At 39.8% G+C, this 27,844-nt stretch overlaps 1 protein-coding gene across 1 annotated transcript in view; it reads right to left on the bottom strand.

The window, feature by feature from the left end:
• Positions 1 to 27,844, bottom strand: part of CSMD3 (CUB and Sushi multiple domains 3) — a 1,539,978-nt gene that overhangs the window by 117,701 nt on the left and 1,394,433 nt on the right. Inside the window, exons 54-56 of the mRNA XM_068237930.1 lie at positions 20,268 to 20,441; positions 18,757 to 18,930; positions 3,981 to 4,154 (exon numbers count right to left, since the gene is read on the bottom strand). Of these exons, the coding sequence (XP_068094031.1) occupies positions 3,981 to 4,154; positions 18,757 to 18,930; positions 20,268 to 20,441 (522 nt within the window). The remainder of the gene's footprint in view (positions 1 to 3,980; positions 4,155 to 18,756; positions 18,931 to 20,267; positions 20,442 to 27,844) is intronic.

A 27,844-nucleotide genomic window follows, 5' to 3' on the forward strand; every position in this document is an offset into this window, starting at 1 on the left:
GGCATGAGGCAGAGACCTCTCTGTGCCTCCAGTCAGTATGGGCTCTAGAGAGGAGTAACATATTTCACATATTGTCAGACTAGCTACATCCATCAAGCCAGAAGTCTTTTCAGTAGGAACCACGGTGTGAGACTGTCTGTGGGCTCATTCTATGATTTTATAAGATAGAGGCGCTAGGCTGCTCATAAGTGTTAAGGTAGAGATATGATCATCCTGTTTTTATGCCTTTGCTGGCAAGTAAGCAGGATGTTTATAGGTAAAATGCAGCCCACCTAGGGGATGGCACAATTTGGAGGTGTCCTATATAAATAAAATGCTTAAAAGAAATTTAAAAAAGAACAGGCAGCGTTGGGATTACCTCTCCTGAAGAAAAAAAAACAATGTTGACTGGAAAAAGGATTATTCAAGCACATAAAATTGGTCAACGCGTTTTGCCAGGCTCTACCCACTTCTTTGGGTCATTCAGACAATAGTGCCTTTCAACCCGTTCCCTGCGGTGTCCCTGCCTCATGTGAAAGTGCTAACGTCTGCCTCCCTCCACCCACCTGACACATCTCCCACCCTTTTAATTGGTGTTCAGGCCTTATGTGGGACTGTCCACAGCCTGGTAGCCACAGAGCAAGCTATTCAGTCTAACCAATCTGTGTCTGATAGTCATGCAGGAAGACAGTTTTGTGAACTCTGTACTACTTTAAATCTAGTAATTATATATTATATTGCAAATTGCTATATAGTCTACACAACACGCATTAAAAACAAAGCCTGAACTAAGGCTTTAAAATAAAAACATACTGTAATGATGATTAAATGTATGTTAAAACATAATACATTAGTCAGAATACCGATTTTTACCTTAATTAAGAGCCTATTTCCACAACACGCAAATTCACAATGCCAATTTTTTTTGTAACACGTGTTTGTGAATGGAGCGCAATGTGATGTGGAAAAAATCTGCATGGTATGCTGCATTTTTTTGCATTCCGCAGCAATCTGGATGCGAATAGCAGGCTAATGTAAATCAGTGGGGCTGCGTATATTCGAGTTACAGTGTGGAAATTTGCGTTCTGAAGGTGAATGTACCCAGCATGCACAGCATCATTTCCTCACCTTCTACAACCCAACATACACAGGCAAGGCCTACACAGGAAGTTAATTAATGCTAATGAGTTGCTGGACATGTAATGTTGCTAAGCAGTTTTACAATCGCAACATGATTTTCGTGTGAAAAAATTGCATAAAAATGCATGTGTTTTTAAGATTGCAATGCGCAATTCACTATGTGATTCGCAATGTGTGCTAGTGAAAATAGGCTCTAATCCGGTTTCAGCATCAGAAATGCTTCGTATATCACTAATTTGCTGCATATTGGTATGTAACCCCTCTGATGTTTAGTCTAGGCTATGATGTCACAGCCTTTTGCCATGTTCCTGCTCACTTCACAGATAATAATAATAAAATCTACAGTGATTAACCTTGCCAGCAGTAAACATGTTGGCATCTCTGATAAATTTAAAGATGGAACTCAGGGTGAGGGAAATGTTTTCAGTGGACAAACATTGGCTAAATAAGTTATAAATATTGTAATTAATAATTCATTTTATAATGTAAACTTAAGGGGTTTTTTTTGTTTGTTTTTGAAGTGTCTGAAACATTCCAGAAATAAGAAATATTAAAGTCTAGATGCCAAAGAGGGATTACACAGCGGGTCTAATTATTTAAAAGAAACATGTAACGCTGAACACGTGACAGTAAGATACAATCGAGAGACAGAAACGGTAGTCAACATTAGCAGGGTAAAAGTCAGATGGCAGCAGTACAACAGGGTTAGACGAAGTGGAAGTCAGAAAACAAGCCAAGTCATACACTAGATCAGATGGCTGAGGTACAGAAGGGTGAAGCAAAATCAAGGTCTAAGGACAAGCAAAGATCATACACAATAAATAGGAATACTGGACTAACTGGAGTATATATATATTGTCAGTGTCTGCATATGTATATACCTCAATAAACTAACTAGACTAAGCACAGAAATGGAAGGCCCTAGCGATCAGCAAACTGACAACTATAATGGACAGCGAGTAACTGAATGCCCAGGGCTTATATAGAAAAAATAGATCACAGACCAAGCCCCCAGGAAAATCAGACCAATCAGCAACATCCCTGCAGCAAGTGTCAGCTGACCGCAGGAATCAGCTGACACACCTGAGACACGCCTCCTAGTCCTTAACCTATAAAGGCAGCTCTAAGCTGCGCACATCCTCCTAGGGAGACTGCCAGAAACAACACGCTGACTCACATCTACAGAGGAGTCGGGGATGCGTCTGAACAAAGAGGAAGAGGAAGCTTCCTGCAGCTGCTCAACATTGTCAGAGCAGCCACCGGAGAAAACGCCATATAAGTTAGTAACAAAATAAAAACATTTCACTAATCGATAGGCTTAGTATGTCCCACATAATCCCTGTTATGTTTCAGAAGTGCAACCTAATTTTAGTACAAAGCGACATTTGTAAGAAAACATCATATGCTTATTACCTGTGAAAGTATTTTTGTGATTTTTTTTCCCCCTTAAAATGTAATTGTAGTGTCATTAACAAAAAAAAAAAAGAAACAAATACAAAAATCTAGAGACAGTGAGATATGTGCAGTCTCCTGTGTAAGCCATGAGCCAATGAGACACAGCAAGCTAAGGATTCTGGGAAATCCTGAATGTAAATATGCATACCCTTGCTGAGCTTTCCAGCAAATCTAGTTAGCATTTTTTCACATGTATTAAACATTTTTAACTGTATTTCAAAGAAGAACTAAATTACAAAATAATTAATACACTAAATAATAATACACTATCTTTTTTTTTTTTTTTAAGAAAGTAGAATTAAGCTTTAAGGGAAACTACACAAAGTGTATACCTGCAGACAGCAATGAGTGTGTTCTGGGGCTTAGAACAAATTCAAATGAGCAAAAGACCAACTTTGAAAGCCCATCAATAGCACTACACCATTAAGGAAAGTATAAACATGTTATTATTGTATCAAACATTAAATATGTAATTCATCACTAAGCATAATTAAAAACATATAAAATGACACCTTTCCACACAATGCCAAAAATATGTCACATCCTATGCATCATATAAAGTCATATATAAGTATGTACAGAGCAATGAATATATATGGGTAATATGTATATAGGACCACCTGTGTTGCTCAGTAAGGGCTGGAGCACACCGAGTGGGTTTTTTGGCGCTTTTGCAGCAGCTTGCGGCTGCAGATACGCTTGGTCAATGTATCTCAATGGGGTGGTTCACACCAGAGCGGGTTGCGTTTTGCTGAAACGCATACTCCCAGGGTGAGGCATTTTTTGGATTGCGGAGGCGTTTCTGCCTGCTATGCAAAGTATAGTAAAAACGCAAACCGCTCTGAAAAACGGCAGTTCAGAGCGGTTTTGCAGGCGTTTTTGTTACAGAAGCTGTTCAGTAACAGCTTTATTGTAACAATATATGAAATCTACTACACAAAAAATGCTACACAAAACCGCAAAATGCTAGCTGAAACGCTACAGAAAAATAAGAAAAAGCGTTTCAAAATCTGCTAGCATTTTGCGGATCTGCTAGCGGGTTTTGGTGTGCACCAGGCCTAAGAGCTAATAGCCGGTGTTGAGCCCGGGTTCAAATGGAAATACCAAAAATAGTGCTGTGCTGTAACAAAAATGGGACCTAAACGTCCGCAATACAACCCTAGTGTACAAGAAAAAAGCATTCATGATTAACCAAAAAATGTGACACATACAAGAAGACCATAAAACAGCCACATTCTACAATGTACACCAAGATTGACAGGTGACTAGTGAGTAGGCGACTATGATGGCAGGGGCCAATAAGTGCTGAAATACATAAGAGGCAATACAATTACCCGGACCTATAAGGATGAGTGGCAGAGCGTGGGAACTACCAATATGATACATTTAGGTGTAACTGCCTTTACCTTTGCAGATGGGGGGAGGATGGCTCCACTGTCGGTTGGCTTGGCACTGTGCTCGGGTCGGTCCTTGTATTACATATCCCATGTTACAGGAGAACGTGACAACATCATTGTAGTTAAAGCCATTTCCACTTGTCCTTCCGTAGATTGGACTGCCTGGGTGACCACAGCTTACAGCTGCCCAAGTGACACCACAACCAAGAAGGAAAACACAAGTACTCTTGTTAGCCACTCAGAACACTGGCATGCAATCAGCATTATATTAAAAGATATTATGCTACTTATCCTGAGAGGAAGTCAGTTAGCTGCATATGAATCTAATCGACCAATCAAACACCACATAATTACAGTAACTATAAGATTATGGTAACGGCAGCAGAGCTATAAGCTAGGACTAAAATCAAACAATGAAAAAACCTTGAAAGAAGCAAAATTATAGTAGTTATGCAATTAAATCCCAATCTTTTTAAAGGGAACTTAAAGCGAGAGGGATAAAGGCTGCCATATTTATTTCCTTTTAAACAATGCATATTGGCTGACTGTCCTGGATGCCTTTAATGCTTTCAGCCACAGCCCCTGAACAAGCATGCAGATCAAGTGCTCTGACAGAAGTCTGACTGGATTAGTGGGATGCTTGTTTCAGGTGTGTGATGCAGACACTACTGCAGCCAGAGAGATCAGCAGGGCTGCCAGGCAACTGGTATTGCTTAAAACAAAATAAATATGGAAGCCTTGCTTTAGTTTCCCTTGAAATCATTGTTACTAAGATATTATATTACTGCCAAGTGTGTCTACTGCTGGACCTGTCTCTGCTCCCCCTACTGTGCTGGCTGTATAACCTGCTAGTTTAACCACTTTATCACTACTTATCACAATTAATTAATCTATATTACAAGACAATATATATATATATACACTGACAATATATAGACAATATATATATATATACACTGTACAGCGCTGCGTAATATGTCGGCGCTATATAAATACTAAATAATAATAATAATATATCTTGTTTTTTTCCGCCAGCAAATATGCTTTCTTTGGGTGGTACATTTTGTTAAGAATATTTTTTTTTCTAAATGCATGTTAACAGGAATATAAAGAAAAAAATTGAAAAAAATTTAATTATTTCTCAGTTTTCGTCATAATAGTTTTAAAATAATACATGCTACCATAATTAAAACCTTTGTATTTTATTTGCCCATTTGTCCTGGTTATTACACCATTTAAATTATGTTAAATTTTAGTTTTACATCCATCACTATTTACAAGCTTATAATTTAAAAAAATATTAATTGTATACCCTCTTCACATGCATATTAAAAAAGTTCAGACCCTTAGGTAACTAGTTATGTTTTTTTTTTTTAATTGTATTTTTTTTTTTTGTAGATAAAAATGTTTTGAGTGTGGGAGGTAAACAGTTAATTTTTAATCTAATTTATTGTGTCTTTTTGTAATAAAAATGTATGTGCATGTAGTTTTACTATTTGAGTGAGATTTCTTATTTTTTTAATCCTGTGAGTGAGCACCCTTGCTCACAGGAACTACAAGGAGGACATGATTTTTTTTTCAGAAAGACTGCAGCCTCTGAAAAGAAGCCGTTGGTTTTTCTACCGGGCTCTTAGATCAATGAATGGGAAGAATGTTCCCATTCATTGATCTCCGGGCTACCGGGGGCGGCACGATCGCATTCAGGAGTGCACAAACGCACGCAGCAGCAGACCAGCAGCCTTTTGGATGTGAAAGTCATGTCCAAAAGGAGAAAATGGTTAAAGGATACCCGAGGTGACATGTGACATGATGAGATAGACATGGGTATGTACAGTGCCTAGTACACAAATAACTATGCTGTGTTCCTTTTTTTCTTTCTCTGCCTGAAAGAGTTCAATATCAGGTTTGTTAGTGACTGACTCAGTACTGACTCAGACAGGAAGTGACTACAGTGTGGCCCTCACTGATAAGAAATTCCAACTATAAAACACTTTGCTAGCAGAAAATGGCTTCTCAAAGCGGGAAAGAGATAAAAATGGTCAATAGTTCATAAACTTTAGCTCTGGCATAATTTAATGAATGTGTCATTGAGCAAAAACAATCAAACAGTCAAGACTTAAAAAGTATATTTAACCACTTCATCCTATCTGGACGGATATATCCATCCAGATAGACTGTGCTGCTCCTGCAGCATGGTGCGCGCGATCGGGCGCGCTCCCGCTGCCTGCCGCTAGCCCCCCGATCAGTGAATGGGAATATAATTCCCATTCACCGATCTAAGCCCCCCAGAGAAATACCGACGCTTTCTAAGCAGAGAGCGCGGTATTTCTGCTCAGAAAATTTTTTGCAGTCATCTAATAGTTCCTGGCAGCATGATCGTACGCTCCAGGAACTTTTTTGACTGTGGCCATCTTGTGGCCAAATAGTAAACTGCACCCACATACATTTTTTACATAAAGAACAACATTATATTACATCTAAAAATTGCTGTTTACCTCCCAAGCTAAAATCACCCACATACATTTTGTAATTAAAAAATAAATTAAAAAATTACAATTTAAAAAAAAAAAAACTACATAAATAGTTACCTAAGGATCTAAACTTTTTAAATATACATGTTAAGAGAGCATCTTATTCATTTTTTTTTTTTAATTATAAGCTTGTAAATAGTGATGAATGCAAATTGAAAAAATGCACCTTTATTTCTAAATAAAATATCAGCACCATAAATTGTGATAGGGACATAATTTAAAAGGCGTAATAAGCAGGACAAATACACAAATAAAATACATGGGTTTTAATTATGGTAGCATGTATTAATTTTAAACTACAATGGCCAAAAACTGAGAAATAATGATTTTTTTCCATTTCTTTCTTAAATTTCCTGTTAAAATGGATTTAGAAAAAATAATTCTTAGCAAAATGTACTACCTAAAGAAAGCTTAATTAGTGGCATAAAAAACAAGATATAGATCAATTAATTGTAATTAGTAGTGATAAAGTTATTGGCGAATGAATGTGAGGTGAACGTTGCTCGGATGCATGAGATTTTCCGCGCTGTAGGCTGAAGTGGTTAAACATAACATAAAACCGTGGAATATCTTAAAAAGTAATTTTTAGGAGAAGGAAGATAGATACAAGTGCTGTACACAGTGATAAACCTAAAGCTGTTCAGTGATTAACCCCTTCACTATCACTACACTATTGTCGTATTGTCAATTAGCTTGAATTCATTGTGCGACAGTAAGAGTGTGTGCTGCAGGGCTGCTGCAGCTGCTATGTGACTGTATGTGTGCTGTGCACAGACCAGGCAAGCTGCTGCCTGCTGGCCAGCTATTAGCCGTAGCTAGCTACAGTAAAGTTTAGGTTAGGGAAAAGGATTACTGTGTTATTGTGCAGTTAGTACTGTAGTACTGCAGTCAGTGCTAGTAGTTGTTAGAGTAGTAGTACTACTGTGTTAGCTTACTACAGAACTGCTGTGCTGCTGAGCAGTGCCAGTGTGACAGTTAGTGTCTTCTCCTCTGCTGTCTGTCACTCAGCATGTGGCCCTTGGCACTTGGCACGTGGCACGTGGCACTTGGCATGTGGCCCTTGGCACGTGGCCCTTGGCAGGTGGCATTTGGCACGTGGCACTTGGCACTTTGTACATGCCACTTGGCACATGGGCCTTGGCACGTGGCACTTTGCACGTGGCACTTTGAACTTTGCATGTGGCACTTTTCACGTGGCACTTGACACATGGCACGTGCAAAGTGCCACGTGCAAAGTGCCACATGGCATGTCCAAAGTGCCACATGGCACGTGCAAAGTGCCACGTGCAAAGTGCCACATGCCAAATGCCATGTGCTATGTGCAAAGTGCCACATGACAAGTGCCATGTGCAAAGTGCCACGTGCCAAGTGCCACGTGCAAAGTGCCAAGTGCCACGTGCAATGTGCAAAGTTCCACGTGTAAAGTGACACATGCAATGTGCAGAGTGCCATGTGTAAAGTGCCAAGTGCCACGTGCCAAGTGCAAAGTGCCACGTGCCAAGTGCCACATGCCAAATGCCAAGTGCTATGTGTCATGTGCTAAGTGCCAAGTGCCACGTCCGGCATGCTCCTGGCATACGTTACACCTGCTGCTGCTACATTGCCCTGCTCCTGCTGCCTTTGCTGCTTCCGCCACCGCCAGGGTGCCACAGGCCACTGCTGCTGTGCTGATACCACCTATATTTAACCCAAAACACAATTGCTGCATAATTTTTTGGAGGTGCCTGGGCTGAAAACTTCCATGTCCCAGTTGTTCAGTTGGACTGTGGACACAAGCGGGCTGCACAACCGCTGTGTGGAACCTAGTCCTGATGTTACTTGACAGCCATTTTTTTTTGGGGGGGGGGGGATTTTATCAATTAGTGTTTCCCTTTAAAAAATAATGATGCTACATGCCTCATTTATCCATAAAAACGTTTTTAAAGCAATTTAAAGGCCACTTCCGGTTTTTCTATCCAGATACCAGAATCCGCCTGGATACCCGGATACTGAGATCGGATATCCGATTTGGAATGGAAAATTTTGAACTCGGATATGCGACCCGGATCGGATATCTGGGTATCTGGATCCGGATCCAATCCGGATTTTGAAAAGGGGTATCCAAACAGCACTGGTTCCTAGTACAAAGCACATTGTGGAGGAGGGCGGCAGTGCATATACCATTTCAGGCAGCGGAGAAAAAAAGAGTAAGGGAGGAAATGAAATCAGGATTGCCTTCAGCCAGAGACAGTAAAGATGGAAAATGTCTGCAATAGTTTTCTCTTTATTTAATACTAGCTGATTGCCCGGCGTTGCCCGGGTATGTATTTGGCTGGTGTTGGCTCCGCCCACTTTTTCTAACCCTAACACACAATTACTCACTGACCAAGTTTGTGAGCTTTGCGGTCTTTGGTATCAATCATTTGCATTGAAATGAAAAAATCTGATTGGCTGTTTGTGGCTCCACACCCTTTTCTGAATTTGAACCCCAGTCACCCAATAACCAACTGTACCAGGTTTGAGGCCTGTGCCATTAACAGTGCAAGAATGGTAGCAATTAAATATTCCCATTGAAAAGCAATAGGTGAAGTTTGATACACTTTTGTATGCTCCACCCACTTTTCTGAATATTAATCCCAGTCACCCAGTGACCAACTGTGCAAAGTTTAAAAACCCTGCCATTGACAGTGTAAGAATGGCTGCAGTTTACATTTTCCCAGGGAAATTTGTATTTATCTCCACCCACTGATGACCCGGCGTTGCCTGTGTATGTATTTGGCTGGTTTTAGCTCCGCCCACTTTCTAACCCTAACGGACAAACACTCAATTACCAAGTTTGTGAGCTTTGGGGTCCTTGGCATCAATAATTTGTATATTCCAATAGAAATTAAACAAATCAGATTGGCTGTTTGTGGCTTCAAACCCTCTCCAGCATTTGAACCCCAGTCACCCAATGACCAACTGTAGCAGGTTTGAGGCATCTGCTATTAACAGTGGAAAAATGGCAGCAATTGAAATTATCCACTTGAAAATCAACAGGTGAATTTTGATTGGCTATTATAGGCTCCACCCACTTCCCTGAATATTAATCTCAGTCACTCAGTGACCATCTGGGCAACGTTTGGGAACCATGCCATAAACAGTGGAAGTAGGGCTGCAGATTACACTTTCCCAGTGAAATTTGTTTTTGGCTCCGACCACTTTTTGTAACCTGGACACACAGTCACTCCATGACCAAGTTTGTGAGCTTTGGGGTCCTTGGCATCAATAATTTGTATTTTCCCATGAAATGAAACAAATGTGATTCACTGTTTGTGGCTCTGTCCCCTTTTCTGAATTTGATCCCCAGTGACCCAATGACCAACTGTACCAGGTCTGAGGCTTGTGCCATTAACAGTGCAAGAATGGCAGCAATTGTAATATTCTCCTTGAAAAGCGACATGGGATTTTTGATTGGCATTTTTTGGTTCCACCCACTTTTCTGAACATTAATCCCAGTCACCCAGTAAGCAGCTATGCTAAGTTTGAGAACCCTTCCATTAACAGTGAAGAAGGGCTGCAGTTTACAATTTCCCAGAAAAATCTGTTTTAACTCCACCCACTTTTTGTAACCTGGACACACAGTCACTACACAATGACCAAGTTTGTGAGCTTTTGGGTTCCTGGCATCAAAATTGTGGTAATGGAAGCAGTTTATCCAGCAAAGAAATCTGATTGGCTGTTTTTGGCTCCGCCCCTTTACTGAATTTGAACCCCAGACACTTAACGACCGACTGTAGCAGGTTTGAGGCCTCTGCCATTAACAGTGTAAGAATGGCTGCAGTTGCAATATTCCCCTTGAAAATCAAAAGGTGAATTTTGATTGGCTGCTGTAGGCTCCACCCACTTTCCTGAATATTAGTCCCAGTCACCCAGTGGGCAACTGTGTCACGTTTGAGAACCCTGCCAATAACAGAATGGCTGAAATCAATCTAACAAATCTGATTGGCTGTTTGTGGCTCCACCCCTTTAGTGAATTTGGACCCCAGTCACCCAATGACTGACTGTATCAGGTTTGAGGCCTCTGCCATCAACAGTGTAAGAATGGTAGCAATGTGAATAGTCCCCTTGAAAATCAATAGGTAAATTTGGATTGGCTGTTGTAGGCTCCACCCACATTTCTGAATATTCATCCCAGTCTCCCAGTGGCCAATTGTGTAAAGTTTGGGAACCCTGCCATGTTAAAAAATTAGTTGTTGGCACCGCCCACTTTTTCTAACCTTGACATACCGTCATTTAATTATCAAGTTTATCAGCTTTGGGGTCCTTGGTATCAATACTTTGTATATTCCCATTGAAAAATTGAAAAATAAACAAATCTTATTGGCTGTTTGTGGCTGCGCCACCTTTCTGAGTTTGGGCCCTAGTCACCCAGTGACTGACTGTACCAGGTTTGATGCATCTGCTTTTAACAGTATAAGGGCCTGTACACACTGCTGCACTTTTAAAATCGCATGCGCTTTTTAAATCGCAAGCCTTCATGAGAATAGGAAAAGCGCATTGCACCAGTGTGTACAGGTCTCCACGATTTTCATTATTTTTCAAAAGACCTTGTGATTAAAAAGCGCATGCGATTTGAAAAGCGCAGCGCAAGCGCAGCAGTGTGTACAGGCCCTAAGAGAATGGTAGCAGCTTAAACATTCCCTTTGAAAATCGAAAGGTGAATTTTTATTGGCTGTTGTAGGCTCCACCCACCTTCCAAAATCTTAATCTCAGTTACCCAATGACCAACTGTGCAAAGTTTGAGAACCCTGCCATTAACGATGTAAGAATGGCTGCAGTTTATATTTTCCCAGTAAAAGCTGTTTTTGGCTCCACCCACTTTTTGTAACCTTGACACACAGTCACTCAATGACCACATTTGTGAGCTTTCAGGTTCCTGGCATCAAAAATGCGTGAATGGAAGCAGTTTATCCACCAAGGAAATCTGATTGGCTGTATGTGGCCCCACCCCTTTAGTGAATTTGGACCCCAGTCACCCAATGACGACTGTAGCAAGTTCGAAGCCTCTGCCATTAACAGTGTAAGAATGGCAGCAGTTTAAATATTCCCCTTGAAAATCAATAAGTGAATTTTGATTGGATGTTGTAGGCTCCACCCATTTTCTTAAATCTTAATCGCATTCACCCAGTGACCAACTGTGGCAAGTTTGAGAACCCTGCGATTAACATTCTAAGAATGGCTGCAGTTTACATTTTCCCACTTAAAATGAACGGCTGAAATTTGATTGGCTGTTTTATGCTCCGCCCACTTTTCCTGGATTTGTAACCTCGGTCACCAAGTGACCACCTGTGCCAAGTGTGGGGACTGTGGCTTGATTACTGTGAGAATGGCAGCCTTTTACATTTTTTCCATTGACTTGAATGGGTGAAATCTGATTTTCTGTTTGTAGCTCCGCCCAGGTGTGCAGGGGGGCCGCGAGACCCCCAGAACCTATCATCCCAGGTAGTAAGGGATCTGTGTACCAAGTTTTGTTCAAATCGGTCAAGCCATTTTCGAGTGATCGCGGCACATACATACACACACACACACACACACACACACACACACACACACACACACATCCGATTTTATATATATAGAAGATAAAAAAAATTCACAGAAATCAAAATGTGGACAGTACAATACATATGTTATGTATGTAGAAAAGTATTTATCTACTTATATATGTGTTTTTTTTTCCTGAGATAGTATGGATGACCCTCATGCTTTAAAGAGACACCGAGCAGTGCAGAAACTATGGAAAGATGCATATCATTTGAAAGCTCTCTTTCTCCTCTTTCCAATTATATATAAACTGTCGCCCTACACCTTTTAGTTTTCGCTATTTTTGCAATTGAAATTGCCGCAGCCGCAATTTCGATCGCGAAAATAGAGAAAACTAAAAGGCGTAGGGCCGCGGTTTAGGTGTCGCCATTGTATTACACAGGGCGACTTTTTCTGCTGAATGGAGCTGCTGACTTTGAGAAAAAGTTGCCCTGTGTAATACAATGTAACTATGGAAAGATGGATATCATTTTCAAGCTCTCTTTCTCCTCTTTCTGGCGACACCCAAACCGCAGCCCTACGCCTTTTAGTTTTCTCTATTTTCGTGATCGAAATCGCGGCCGCGGCAATTTAAATCGCAAAAATAGCGAAAACTAAAAGGTGTAGGGCGGTGGTTTATATATCATTGGAAAGAGGAGAAAGAGAGCTTTAAAATTATATGCATCTTTCCATAGTTTCCGCACTGCTCGGTGTCCCTTTAATACACTTTTTTCTCCTTCATATTCCCATCTCCCCCTCCTCCTTTACGCAAAGGTTTTTTTTTTTTCTTACATAATATGTACAATGTAAAACAGCATTCAAGCAAACACAATGCACAATAAAATTGCAGTCACTGTTTCATACACAATCCATGTGGTCTGCCATAAGTTGCACTTGAAGATTGGTTTGGAGAAGCCCCGCTCGTTGTAAGACATGTAATATGTCACGGTCGCAGGTACCTATTACCTATTTCCTGGCTGCTCAGCATAGCTGTTATTGTGTGCATTTTCTATAATTGGATGTTGAGAAACATGGCAGTCACCTTTGCTGCTGTTAGCACTGACCCACGAGCAATTACTTTCCCTGCTCTATTCTTACTCTCGTCCGCAAGATTCGGGAAAAAAATCTTGTCTGACAGAGATTTATTCTTGTTTAAAGATTATCGATAAGGTAACATGTTGTTCCCTGTGGTCTCCTGGCCACCTCTCTTTCTCTTTTTGAATTACCATGAATAGAACTAAACAAAGCCAATGAAAGGTTTGAGTGACTGCATCAAAATACAGCAGATCTGAAATACATTTTTATTATTGATTTAGAAAACATCTTCCACTGCGCGTCTACAATAGAAATAGTACAAACAACATACAGCTACAATTTGGTTGACACAAACAAACGTAGTACGGCTATCGGACAACACACAGGCACGGAGTGCGCCCATTAGGAGGCACACAAAAGATGCAGCAAAGTAAATGCAATCATGGCGAGATTACAGATGGACATTTTTTCTACATAAATACTCCTACAGAGAGTTTGTGAAGAATCACAAGACCAGTTTGTAAGCCTTTAATACTTGTGATTACTGGTCTGGTCTGGTCTTACCTCCAGTAGCAAAGAAGGGGTGAAGCCCAATGTATATAAAATATTCTAAAAACAATAAAATGTAAACAAGATGAGGTGGCTTACCTCAAAGACGACAACTTCATGCAAAATGAATTGTTTATTAGTCTAAATCACAGGCAACGCGTTTCGTGGGATCTGCCCACTTCCTCAGGCCAAGTAAAGTGCCACTGCAATATTTTATATACATTGGGCGCCTCTTCACCCCTTCTTTGTGCCTCAACCCCTTCGCCGTCCCACCCCCTTCCCCATGAAGGGAGTTCCTTACACCTAACCTCGAGTGGTGTTTCACCACCTAACGGGCGTTCAGAGTTTAGTTGTTTTTTTCAAGAGAGCGACCTTTCCCAGGATCCCTGGTGTACCCGAGTGGAGTCGGGGTTGTGCACTCCACCTGCCTGAAGTGGTTGGCTGCCCCTTGTGCAACCCACCTTTGTGAGTATTCTCACATATAATTTTCATACATTCAATTTTTTTGCAACATACTGCACTATCTGGGCTCCAGTTGTCTCTGTGCTTTTTTCTTTTTAGTGTTTTACACTACATCTCCTTACCTCCAGTAGGATTAGCTTACACAGGTGAAAGAAATGATCACAGGATTGCAGTCAGCAAATCAGAGGCTTACAAATCAATCACAAATTGTGATTTGGAGAAATTGCAATTGCAGTTACCTGCACTATTTTGCTAGTGATTGTGATTCAATGTTAAGCATCGGATCGCTACAAAATCACCTTTCAATCTCTATTCATAGTGACTTCAAAGCAATGTTTCAGCGCTTGTTCTACCCAGAAACCACCAGCTTACCCAAAATTCCTTGCAGGACTTGAAAACTTAAAGTGTACCAGAGCTCAAAATAGTAAAAAGATTTATACATACCTGGGGCTTCCTCTAGCCCTATCAGCATAGATCTCTCCCACACCCCCGTACTCCGCTGCCCGCAACTCTGGGAACCGGGTCCCATCACTTACATCAGTCGGCTCCAGTCTGCACATAAGAAGTGCGCTCTTTGCGTATCTCTATAGCAGCTGCTGGAGATACATAGAGGGCGCACTTCTCCTGAAGCTGCGGGTAGCAGAGTATGGCAGCGTGGGAGCGATCCGAGCGGTTGGGGCTGCAGGAAGCCCCAGGTATGTATAAATCTTTTTACTATTTTGAGCTCTGAGTCTCTTTAAAGGGGATCTTTTGCGAAAAAAGTAGGCAGTTAAAAAATGTGACAGATGACACGTTTTGGGCCAGTCCATCTTTTTAAGGGGTATTCTCAGGGCTTTCTTTGTTTTTAACAGCATTTCCTGAACAGCAGTTTAACTGCCAAAATAGCAAGATACCAGCCGGCCTCCCTAATCACTTGCACACTATTATGTCAGTTAGATTTTGCAACTGTTGTTCAGGAAATGCTGTTGAAAACAAAGAAAGCCCTGAGAATCCCGCTTAAAAAGATGGACTGGCCCAAAACTTGTCATCTGTCACATTTTTTAACTGCCTACTTTTTTCGCGAAATAACTCCTTTAAATTGCTAATGATAATAGCTAATCGCAATTACTTTTACTATTTGCTAGTGCTAAAAGCTCTACAAAACCACTGGGAATCGCATTACAAATTTTTAGCAAAAACGCTGAGCGATTTCAACTGCGATCAGCGATCTGTAGTGGGTGTTAGGCCTCAATCTTGCTAAGCTTAAAGAGAACCTGTACTGAGTAAAAATATTTAAAATAAACACATGAGGTAACTTCAAATGAACATTACATAGTTACCTTGCCATCAGTTCCTCTCAGAAGCTCCCCATTTTCTTCTGACAATAATCCCTTCCAGTTCTGACAATATTTTGTCAGATCTGAAATAAATCAGTTGCTGTCAGTAAAATATCAGTTGCTGTCAGTTATAGCTGAGAGGAAAACTAATGTACCAGGTAATGTCCATGTTTCCCTATGGCTCAAGTGGGTGATGTTACAGTTTAACTGTGTGCTGACCAGAAAGCGGTTATGGGTAATGGCCATTTTCGAAATGGAGGACGAAAAATTCCCTTGTTCACAGTGAAAAAACCGGACACGGGACAGGAGAAAGACACTGAGGAGTAGACTACATGGACGTTAAGTATGACTTTGTGTATCCTTATTTTGACTTTTAATTTTCAGTTCCGGTTTTCTTTAAAAAAAAAAAAGTTCCTGGAAGTATCAACATATTTTCTGGATGCTTTTTGTTTTACTGTGATGATTTAACTCAAGTTTAGTGAGGAGCACAAATTTTGCATAATTGTAATTTTGCATCGTAATTTGCAATTATGAAAATTTTGTGTAAAATCGTAATTCATTTCTTTGTAAATGTAATCAGGAACTGTAATTTTGCGTACTTTTTGCAAGTCTTGATGACTTTTGCGGTTAATAGCAAAGCCCCCTTACATGCTATGATCACCAAAGATGTGATGTATGTTAAATTAAATAGTGGGAACAGTACAAAAAAATTTTTTTCAAAAAGACCTAGAGAAAATCTATTTTAAAATTGCAAAAACCATGTTTATTTAACTGAAATTTTTCTGAATTTAAAAACATTTCCCTTTTGCATTTTTTTAAATCATTTTTTCCCCTTGTTTCCACCGGTCCCCTTAACATATGTAGTCATTTTAATGACAGTAGCTTTGCCATCATCCACTTAAAGAAGTAGGATTAGCCGTACTATGCAAGGGAAAAAAAATACATATATAAGTAGATGAATACTTGATCTACTTACAAAACACATGTATTGTACTGTCCTCATTTTGATTTCAGTGAATTTTATATAGCAAATGAAGATAATTCTGTTCCTGGTGGGGGCCATGTCTTTTGCCCACAGTTTAGGCTAAATCCTGATGTCATTTCTGCCCTTTACTTTTTTTCTTTTCTACTCCAATCGCTTAGTCACCTCAGCCTTGCTTGTAAACACAAGTGAGCAGGGGATCGTGTTTCAGATGAGCAGCTAGCAGGGAAATAAATGCAAGAGGAGGAATATATTATGTATATAAAAAGAACCCACAGCATGCAACTGTTTGGCACTGACTACTAAAGGGCCAGTGCTCCTTAAGTATGTGAAAACTCCAAATCATAACAGCAGAAAAAGTTTTGAAAGTTTTGAATGCAGGATTAGCATCATTATCATTTAATACACTCAGACCAGTTGCTGTTGAAATGTGATTTTTATGGTGACACGCCCTCTTTAAGTCGGCACAAAATGCTGCGAAAATTATGTGAAAATTAGGAGAAATTATGAACGGATTACATGAAATCAGTCGAATGTTCAAATCATAATAACATATGGCTGTAATTGCAAAAATGTATGGGAAATTTTGCGTAATCGCAAGTAGCAGATTACTATTATCACTACTCAAGCTACCCTTCTTACAATTTTGTATGTCTTTTTAGCTAAATAAATTCACATCAAAGTGTTTATTTTGCTTTCTTATAATCTTGCTTTCTTGAACATGCCTATTTTTTCCCCAGCACTGGAATAAAGAATAAATAGTGTCGAGGAGTGTTTTTTTGGCTGACAGTGATCAGTGTCAGTGAGGATTTATTGGGTGAATGGTCTCCTCAGAATCTCTCCTCATGAATACTTTCATGAGACAGCTGTTGCAGTCTACAAGCAAAATATCTCCAGAGAAGTCCAAATAAGATGAAAAACTGATCATCTGCACAAAATGACAACTCTAAACACGATGAACATCAGAGTCCCAATATAATAATATAATGTAGAAATATAATGTAATATCTATGTAATGTAATTTAATCTAACATAATATGATATAAATGCTACCATACCATGTCTTCAGTTGTACAGCATGATACAATAAATTGAAATAATGTATAATATATGTGCAGGCCAGCACTGTATACATTTTTTTTTATTAACCAGTTAGGAACCATTCTAATAGCTCTATTCTAATAGCTCTATTTAATAGGCCACAATCGCAAAAAAAATTGTAAAACGTACAATACATGAAAACATATAAATAAAAAGTACATTTCTCCCAGAGTAAAATGTGCTATAAATTACTTTTTTTCCTATGTTCCTGTCGCCTACAGTAGGTAGTGGAAAGCTGGTGGAACATACAGGTTTTGATTAGCCAAAGAGGGATGATACGGTGAGTGTTGGTAGCCATACACTATGTTGGTATATCGCAAAGCATGATGGGAGCTGAGTATATCTACAGTAGTCAATAGACACTTTTAAGCTCCAGTGTTGTGGACAATATGCTTTAGCCTAAACACCTGGCCACATTCCAAGCCAGAAGAAGATGCGGGCACTGCCTATCGGTTGCATCCTCAGTGCCTCCTCCCAGATGGCATCACGTAAATTAAGAACAGGGGAACGCTCTCTCATGTAACCACATAAAAAATGGATCAGTAAAGACTTTTGGCTACATCATTACAACTGAAGTGTGATACAGTAGCTAGGGACCTGTTACGATACACATGGATTTTTCTGTTACTTGCCTGAAAATTAGGTTTTAAAGGGAATTAACTGTGTTCTATTATTTATTTTCCCCCATTATTATGTTCAGCATTACAGCACACCTGAACCTGAGAAAACATACACACGTCATACTTATTTTGCACGTAGTCTACTTATCAATCTTTTTCTCCTCTCCCATGTCCTGTTCATCCACTGTGATCGATGGAATTTTCTGCCCTCTAGTTTAAAAATGGTGATGACCTCATAAGAGCTTCTGGGGTCATCACTCTGTTAAACTGTAATATCACCCACTTGAGCCATAGGAAAACATGGACATTACCTTGCTCATCAGTTGTCCTTTCAGTCATAATTGACAGCCACTGATAGAGTGGTAAAGGGACCTAAGGCTTTCAGAAGGAAGGAACATTAGAAAAAAATGGTGAGCTTCTGAGAGGAACTGGTGGAGAGGTAAGTATGAAATATTAATTTGAAAGTACATCATGTGTTTATTTTAAATAATTGTACTCGGTTCAGGTGTTGAAGTGCAAAGTAAGCAAAACATGTTAACATACATGTTGGACATGATCACAGTCCAATTTCATATCACCTGTAGTAATTGCCCATGATTGATTGTAGACCAAAGACAATTGTGTATTAGTAAGAAGTTCACTTACGCACGCAGGAAGGAAGTTGTCCAGACCAGTTGTGATCTTGCTGGCAAATTCGCACTGAAGAACCGATTAAACGGAAACCAGGGCTGCATTGGTAAACAACAGTGTCCCGATACCCATAATTCTCTCCAATTACTTGACCATTTACAATTAATTCTGGTGTCCCACAATGACCAGCTGAAATATAAACCCATGAGTAAGATATTTACACATGCAGATGCAACTAAATTCAAGTTAATTTTATGCTATTGAAATAATTTAAACCTATTGTTATAGATTTAGTATATGCTGAATAGTAAACCAAATAATTTGATATTTTATGATTATTTTAAAGTAGGAGTATACTCAAGTTTCCCTATTTACTAAAACAAATTAGTAGAGACAAACAATTATTTGCTATTGAAAAAAAAAAGTTATTAACTGTTAATAGAATGTGTTTCCCTTTGCTTTAAAAATAAACTAAGTAGAGAGTTTTTTTTCTCCTTGCAGTATTTAGTGACATTAAGCAGAACTTTTTGAATAAACTTGATAATAACATACTGTATGTTTGCAATGTATGTTACTAACACTGCTGTACTGCGAGCTTGATGGACTTGTCATTTTCACACAGATGACATTTCTTTGGAACAAAATTGAGTAGGAAAACTGTATAGGCAATAAAAAAAAATGTAGCAAGTTTTTATTGTATTTTATGCCAAACTGTTAGTACACTTTAAATCAATATCTTAAAGTGGTCTGAAAGTCAGCATTTTTACTTTGCTCTAAAAGATTCCTCACAGCTTGAAAGCTACTATCCCAGAATTTTATTTTATCAGAACATCACTGAAATGGTTGAACAAAGCACTTTGTCCTGCTTTTCAGCTTCACATCTGCATCCAAACTGGAGATAACAGTATCTTTGTTTGCATTCCAATGTTGATACATGTGTGTAAACAAAGTGTAACAAGTAACAAGTGAAAAGGAGCTCTCTGTGAAGCTCTCTCTGCTTCAAGCACACAAACAGCTCAAAACAGCTAATTAGAAGATGTTAATATATAATAAAAAGCAGTTTGAATAAAATGTAATGGCAGGTTTCAGGGCACGATAAACTACACTTTGGAAATTTGTAATTTGTAAACAGACACTATTACTTATGCACAAAAACAAATATGATAACCGTATGAGTAATAAAAAGTAGGAAAACACATTTTTATTGAATGTTATGTCTGAGTTTCAGACCACTTTAAGTGAAAAAATATGTGTTGGCATCAAGTAGACGGAAGTGATTGTGTTCTTGGAATATAATGCATGTCTTCCTAACACTAAACAAGCAATGATTATACACACGCACAGGAGCAGATTTCATTCTAGCCAGTCAACTAGAAAAATCTAAATGCTAAGGTAGTTCTTGAATACCAGGACCTGGGATAGGTGACACAGTAGCACCAGCTGTACAGCAAAACACAGAGCCGTACAAAGAAACATCACTAGGGTGTAAACAAACTATATTTTCCATAACAAAAATGATTACTCACCTAAACATCTGGTTTCTGTCCCACTCCACAGCCCGGAAGATAAACACTCTCTGACAACTGATCCCACCAGCATGTATCCAGTGTCACAGGTGAATATGGCAGTAGAGCCAAATGTTGTCTGAGTTCCAATTTTTTTCCCATTGGGTGGAACTGGAAGATCCCCGCAGGATGTAACTGGAAAATAGGAAAATATTTTTGATATTAACCTTCTGTACTCCATTATTGCCATCTATCACATTCCTTCATAATGGTATTATTAATATTATATATTTATATAGTGCTGAAATCTTCTGTTAACTGTCCCTCAGAGTGGCTCACAATCTAATCCCTACCATACTCATATGTCTATGTTTTCGTCTATTTTAAAAGAGCACCTGGAAAAAAGGGCACCTTGTGTAGCCCTTATATGTCAAATTCGGCTACAAAAAGGGCGTCTGGTGTAGCCCATATATGTCAAATTCGGCTACAAAAAGGGCGTCTGGTGTAGCCCATATATGTCAAATTCGGCTACAAAAAGGGCGCCTAGTGTAGCCCATATATGTCAAATTCGGCTACAAAAAGGGCGCCTGATGTTGCCGATATATGCCAAATTCGGCTACAAAGGGCGCCTGATGTAGCCCATATATGTCAAATTCTGCTACAAAGGGCACCTGGTGTAGCCCATATATGTCAAATTCGGCTACAAAAAGGGCGCCTGGTGTAGCCCATATATGTCAAATTTGGCTACAAAAAAGGGCGCCTAGTGTAGCCCATATATGTCAAATTCGGCTACAAAAAGGGCGCCTGATGTTGCCGATATATGCCAAATTCGGCTACAAATGGCGCCTGATGTAGCCCATATATGTCAAATTCTGCTACAAAGGGCACCTGGTGTAGCCCATATATGTCAAATTCGGCTACAAAAAGGGCGCCTGGTGTAGCCCATATATGTCAAATTTGGCTACAAAAAAGGGCGCCTAGTGTAGCCCATATATGTCAAATTCGGCTACAAAAAGGGCGTCTGGTGTAGCCCATATATGCCAAATTCGGCTACAAAGGGTGCCTGATGTAGCCCATATATGTCAAATTCTGCTACAAAGGGCACCTGGTATAGCCCATAGATGCCAAATTCAGCTTCAAAGGGTGCCTGATGTAGCTGAAAAAGCTAGTTTTAGTTTATAAAAAGGATGCTCTTATAGGCAAAAATTGTTGGGCTATAAAAGGGCTCTAGATATAGCTGAGAAAAGTGATTACTATTACCTAACTTCTCCCTACTCTCACACAGAACCCACCCCTGATGGTGCCTAACCCTAACCCCTACCTGGTGATTACTATAACCTAACTTCTCCCTACTCTCACACGGAACCCTCACCTAAGCCTAACCCCCCCCCCCCTGGTGGTGCCTAACCCTAAGACCCTACCAGGTGGTGCCTAACCCTAAGACTCCCCTGGTGGTGCCTAACCCTAAGACCCCCCAGATGGTGCTAACCCTAAGACTCTCCTGGTGGTGCCTAACCCTAAGACACCCCTGGTGGTGTCTAACCCTAAGACCCCCCAGGCGGTGCCTAACCCTAAGACTCACCTGGTGGTGCCTAACCCTAAGACCCCCCCAGGTGGTGCCTAACACTAAGACCCCCCTTGTGTTGCCTAATCCTAACCCCCCTGTACCCCCAAATCAAAAACCTCTGCTATAAAAGGGTGCCCTTTTGTAGCAGAATCAAAAACCTTGTACCCGAAAACCTTGTAGCTGAATAAAAGATATGGGCTACAGTAGGGTACACTTTTGTAGCCGAAAACCTTGTAGCCGAATAAAAAATATGGCCTACAAAGGGCACCCTTTTGTAGCCAAAAACCTTGTAGCCGAAAAAAGTATGGGCTACAAAGGGGAGCCTACTTGTAGCCTATATCAAAACTCGGGCGCCCTTTTCACCACCTTGTAGCCGATATTTGCAGAAATTATTTGCAGAAATAATAGCTGCCTGTATGAAAAGGCGCCCTTTTCATACAGGCAGCTCAGGCGCCCTTTTCAACTGATCTCCTATGTTCTATGTATGTATTGTTTAGTTTTGTGTATTGAAGTTTAGTAGTCTAGGGCCATTTTTTATGGGGAAGCCAGTTAGCTTATCTGTATGTTTTTGGGATGTGGTAGGAAATCTGTGTGCCCGGAGGAAATCCACGCAGACACGGGGAGAACATACAAACTCTGTGAAGATAGTGCCCTGGCTGGGATGCAAACTGGGGACCCAGTGCTGCAAGGCGAGGGTGTTAACCACTCTAATTCGATTAAATTATTAAATTAATAAATCATCAGCAAAAATTATAATATTTATTTTAACCATTTTTTTTTAATGTTCAGTCTTCCATTTTTTGTACAACAGGAGGAAATCGGCAGCACTTCCAAATGGAGGCTGCATCCGAATTGACCAGTTGCATAGATGCCCAAAGACACGGGTAGATTACACAACTTGCATTCAAAACAGTTGCGGCAAATGGAGGACATTAGCTTCCAGAAACAATTTGCTCGCAGATTGTTCAGTACTACACTCTTCCACGACATTGACGTGCCCTCAGGGAAGAGACCTAACCACTAGCCAACAATTAAAACATAGTTTAAACCTGGGGCTGCTAGCCACAAATGGTCTACACATTTTTTAAGGAACAGCAAAAAATTGCCCCCAGGGACTTAAATACACACCTTGAATACAAATCAGATGCACTCTATGCACCCAACCCTAATCTAGATACATTGAATGCAAACTGATACACATGAATGCAGCTAGCAACAAATAGACTTTAATTTTTGTACAACAGGAGGAAAACTGGCAGCGCTTCCAAATGGAGGCTGCACTTAAACTGACCAGTTGCAGAGATGTGAAAAGCCCCAAAACAAATGCTCTCTTGTTGCTCTTCCATTTGTTGTACTTAAAGTGGATACGAGGTCAACTTTTACTCATTGCATAATTGTGTTCCTTTCCTATTGTTTATAGGGCATTCCTCAAGCCAAATACTTTTTTGTTTTTGTTTTAATACTCAAATTCCCTATAAACTAAATAAACCACGCCCACAGGTTTTCAGAGAGCCTTGACAGTAGCAAGGGCTCATGGGAGCTCAGTCTGGGCAGGAGGAGGAGGAGGTGTTACTAGCCATTGATTTCAGAGGCAGAGGGGAGGAGGGGAGATACGTTTTTTTTCGCAGGCTGAGTGCTCAAGATTCAGATAAGCCTGCCTCTGTGTAATGTTTATAAACAACATGGCTGCTGTCATTGTATCACAGGAAGAAATAACCATTTTCTATTAAAGCTATTTGAAGCTAGATTTGCTGTGTAAACTATCTAAACTTTAGATAAGGTATATAGACAAGTTACTTGTTATAGGTAGTTTTTCATCTCGGATCCGCTTTAACATGTTTTTCTCCTATTGTCCTACCTCTTCACTGGGGAGGAGATCTACTGTATATTCAACTTTTGGTTCCTCAGGAAACATAATTATGGAGATCTGAATTGAAACTTTACACAGGGCTGATCAGATTTAGAAATTATTGATTCAGTGTCTGAAAGAGGATTAATCAAGCTGAGAGATATCAATCATGAACCGTCCCAATCTGATTACTGCTGTGCAACGTTCTTGTTCAGCCCAGTGGAGTTTCTGCTCACTGTAGAGCAAGCTAAACCGCCTTGTCTAATTTCACATCACGACTCTCCACCCCACTGTTCAGTCAAGACACATCCATAGCTCTGTGCTTTCAAGCTTTATCGACCCATGGAGGAAATCAGGGCTACACAAGAATGGATGGGGCGTTCTTTCCCTTCCTCTCTGAGGAAGTTGGGGGTGCTTCAAAATTTCCTGCTGGTACCTTATTATTCATTTAAGACTTTCCATTTGTTCCCAGAATGTATTTAGTTGTATTCTCTGTGATTGAATTATTTCATCGTTTAAACTAGTAAACGCCAGAGGGGGTCTTTATTATAATGATATTACAGTATCATAACTATCTCTTTCCACTTGCTTGGATGTAATTAATTTAAATGTAGACCATGCTCCAGTAACCTCAGCCCTCCAAGCCACTTGTGTGGAGGTAATATTTGACTATGAGATCTCCGTTTTGCTTGACATTAACTCCTTAACAACCAGTCATGAGTGAAAAGGCTGATAATATTTTTACATATATTTTCATGAAAATAATGCAATATTTGGATCTCAAATTAAAAGGCTATTGAAAATCATTCTATAATACTTTCACATTTTTCCCTTTATTTTTGCAGTTTTTTTTTTTCATTTAAAAAGTGTGATGCATTGATGCATTTGCGTATGTTGTGCACACCCATACATATCCCAGTTTATATATTTGCGAATGAAAAGTTGTGGTTTCCCACAAAATGTAAAGTTTCTGTGAAAGTTAACGTTTTTTTACAATATTCTTTTTTTTATTGACCATATTGTGAAAGGGGAACTTCAGCCTAAACAAACATACTGTCATTAAGTTACATTAGTTATGTTAATTAGAATAGATAGGTAATATAATCTCTTACTCACCCTGTTTTAAAAGAACAGGCACATGTTTGTTATTTATGGAGGCTGCCATCTTTGTTATGGGGTCAGCCATCTTTTTGGTTGAAAGGAGATGACAGGGAGCATAAGACACAGTTCCAACTGTCCTGTGTCCTGATAACCCCTCCCAGCTGCATGCGCTAGGCTTCAAATGTCAAATTCAAATTGTAAAAAAAAATTGCACCAAAACAGCAGAAGGAGAACAACAACATCAAAATTCCCATCATGCTTTGCACAGCACCAGGGGAAAAATGCCCGGGCAGTTTTCTTCTGTGCAGCTAAAAATGAGGCTTGTATAAGAGAAACAAAGTTCTGATGCTGTGAAACTGTTAAAGAGACACCAGGCCTTTTCAGTGCTGCTGAGTCGATTTTTAGTATGGAGGTTCACTTGAAGATAGCATTTTGGATGCGACAATTACTTAGGCAAAAATTCAGGAGCAACCCTATTAACCACCTGCTGCTAACACCCTTTTAAAACTAAATCCCTTACTAACAAAGAATGATACAAAATATGTAATTTCTTATCAAATTCCATCTTGACTACGGCAGCTTTCTCCTTTGTGACCTATAAACTAATTCACTGGCTTTTCTACAATCTCTGCTTAGCGAGTCACATACCTCATCCATCTATCCTCTTGCTCCTTTGACGATGCTCTTCTCTACCTATATCTCCATTGACCGACAGAAAGAAGATCCCGTTGAAACTGCTAACCCTCACTGCCAAAACTTGTTCCACCACATATGTCTGGGGATTGCCTCATCCACAATCTTTGCTTTGTACTTGAAACTCTTCTATCCCCTGTCCTGGCCACCTCCTTACAATATTACATCCAGGAATTCTCACAGACTTCACCTTGTTTTTGGAAGTTTCAGGAGTACCTTTAAAACACATTTCTACAGACAAACATGTCACCAATCCTAGTCTCTCTTTAGTCACATATATACTTCATTTTGCCCTAGTTATCAAAGGACCAAGTACTTGCTCAGCTACAGCTTGTTTATTAACCTGTGTGGTTTCTCCACTTATATCTACTCTATAATGCAAACAGTGGAAGCTATTTACTAGCCTGTAAGATTATAATTTGTCTTAATTCATTTTAGGCAACCTTTTGCAGCTGCTATCATTAGCTTGATGTCATTGCATCCTGAACACCAGCAATGTGATAGTGTTATAAAGCAATAATAGACTCTCATCACTTTCTGAACATTAAATGCTTTGGGGCTTTATTGAAATGAATATGGAAAAGTGCACATTTGTGAACATTTCCCTATTCATTGCTGGATATCTCCCTGTTTTTCAAATACAGAGCCTGTGTATATGCATGAGCAGTGTGTAAAACCATGCAGTCAGGGAAGAAAGAAAAGCTGCAGCATGTAGCTCTTCCCCTAGGCCAATACCGATCCTAAAGACGTTAAACATTGCGGAGGAAGTTGGTGCTAGGCAGATGCCCCTATTCACCAACACTCAGGGTGCCCCTAATTGCCAACAGGGGTCTTACAACTAACCCATTAACTATTTGCTTTGTATCTAAAATTGTACTTAATAAACTACATGTGGGTTTTAGCATTTCATTTTCTATTTAATGTTCATAGAAGCCTTCTGGCTTCATTGATCCCAACTTGATCTGCTATCTGCAAGTTGCTAGTAGTAGTCTTCTTCCATCTTGCTTGAAGAACCTTCTCCTAATGCTAGTAGTTAGTTCTACTCCTGTGTCTTATTAGTTGCAGTGGCAGTAGGAATTGGCAGCAGTAAATTCAAAAGAGGTTGATCTTAAAAAGGAACTCCAGTGAAAATAATGTAATTTAAAAAGTGCTTCATTTTTACAATAATTATGTATAAATGATTTAGTCAGTGTTTGCCCATTGTAAAATCTTTCCTCTCCCTGATTAACATTCTGACATTTATCACATGGTGACATTTTTACTTTTGGCAAGTGATGTAGCTGCTGCATGCTTTTTTGGCAGTTGGAAACAGTTGTAAACAGCTATTTCCCACAATGCAACAAGGTTCACAGACAGGAAACCGCCAGAAGTACCACGGTAGTCAGAGCTTCTTGTGGGAGGGGTTTCACCACAATATCAGTCATACAGCGTCCCCCGATGGTCTGTTTGTGAAAAGGAATACATTTCTCACGTAAAAGGGGGTATCAGCTACTGATTGGGATAAAGTTCAATTCTTGGTCGAAGTTTCTCTTTAAGTCATTAGCATCTTTCTGACTCATTATCCTGCTGATGTGGGGCAGATAGGATCTGAGTGAGAAACAGATCTGCTGAAAGACTAAAGTTACCCAGGTACTAAAGTGGGGACACAATTTGGCTACCTCTTATTAAGATGGTATTAAAGTGAACCTCCAGACTAAAAATCTACTCAACAGCACTGTAAAGGCTTGGTGTTTCTTTAACAGTTTCACAGCATCAGACCTTTGTTTTTCTTACCCAAGACTCATTTTTAGCTGCACAGAAGAAAACTGCCTGGGCATTTTTCCCCTGATGTTGTGCAAAGCATGATGGGATTTCTGTTAATCTTGAATTTGAGATTTGAAGCCTAGCGCACAGCTGGGAGGGGTGATCTGGACACAGGACAGTTGGAAGTGTGTCTTATGCTCCCTTTCACCTCCTTTCAACCAAAAAGATGGGTGCCCCCAGGAAAAAGATGGCTGCCACCAGGAAATCACAAACATTTGGCTGTTCTTTTAAAACAGGGTAGGTAAGAGATTATTTTACCTACCTATTTTAATTAACGTAACTAATGTAACTTAATGACGCTATGTTTGTTTAGGCTGAAGTTCCCCTTTAAGATGGTGATGCCATAGCACCATAAATCCTCTACATTGAGTTATTACACCTCCTTTTTTGGCCCTCAGATGTTTTGTAAGAGGGGAGCTTCTGCACCGCTTGCAAGGCACCACCCAATTTTAAATGTCAAATGGTTTGGAATTATCTCAGGGTTGGAGCTCCAAGCTAGCTATCTCTATCTTCATGAACAGTCAACTTGAATGCTGGTTGAAGAACTTAAAGGGGAACTGTGACTGCACAGAGTATAATTCAGTA

This window comes from Hyperolius riggenbachi, chromosome 5 (genome assembly GCF_040937935.1).
Source record: "Hyperolius riggenbachi isolate aHypRig1 chromosome 5, aHypRig1.pri, whole genome shotgun sequence".
NCBI lineage: Eukaryota > Metazoa > Chordata > Amphibia > Anura > Hyperoliidae > Hyperolius > Hyperolius riggenbachi.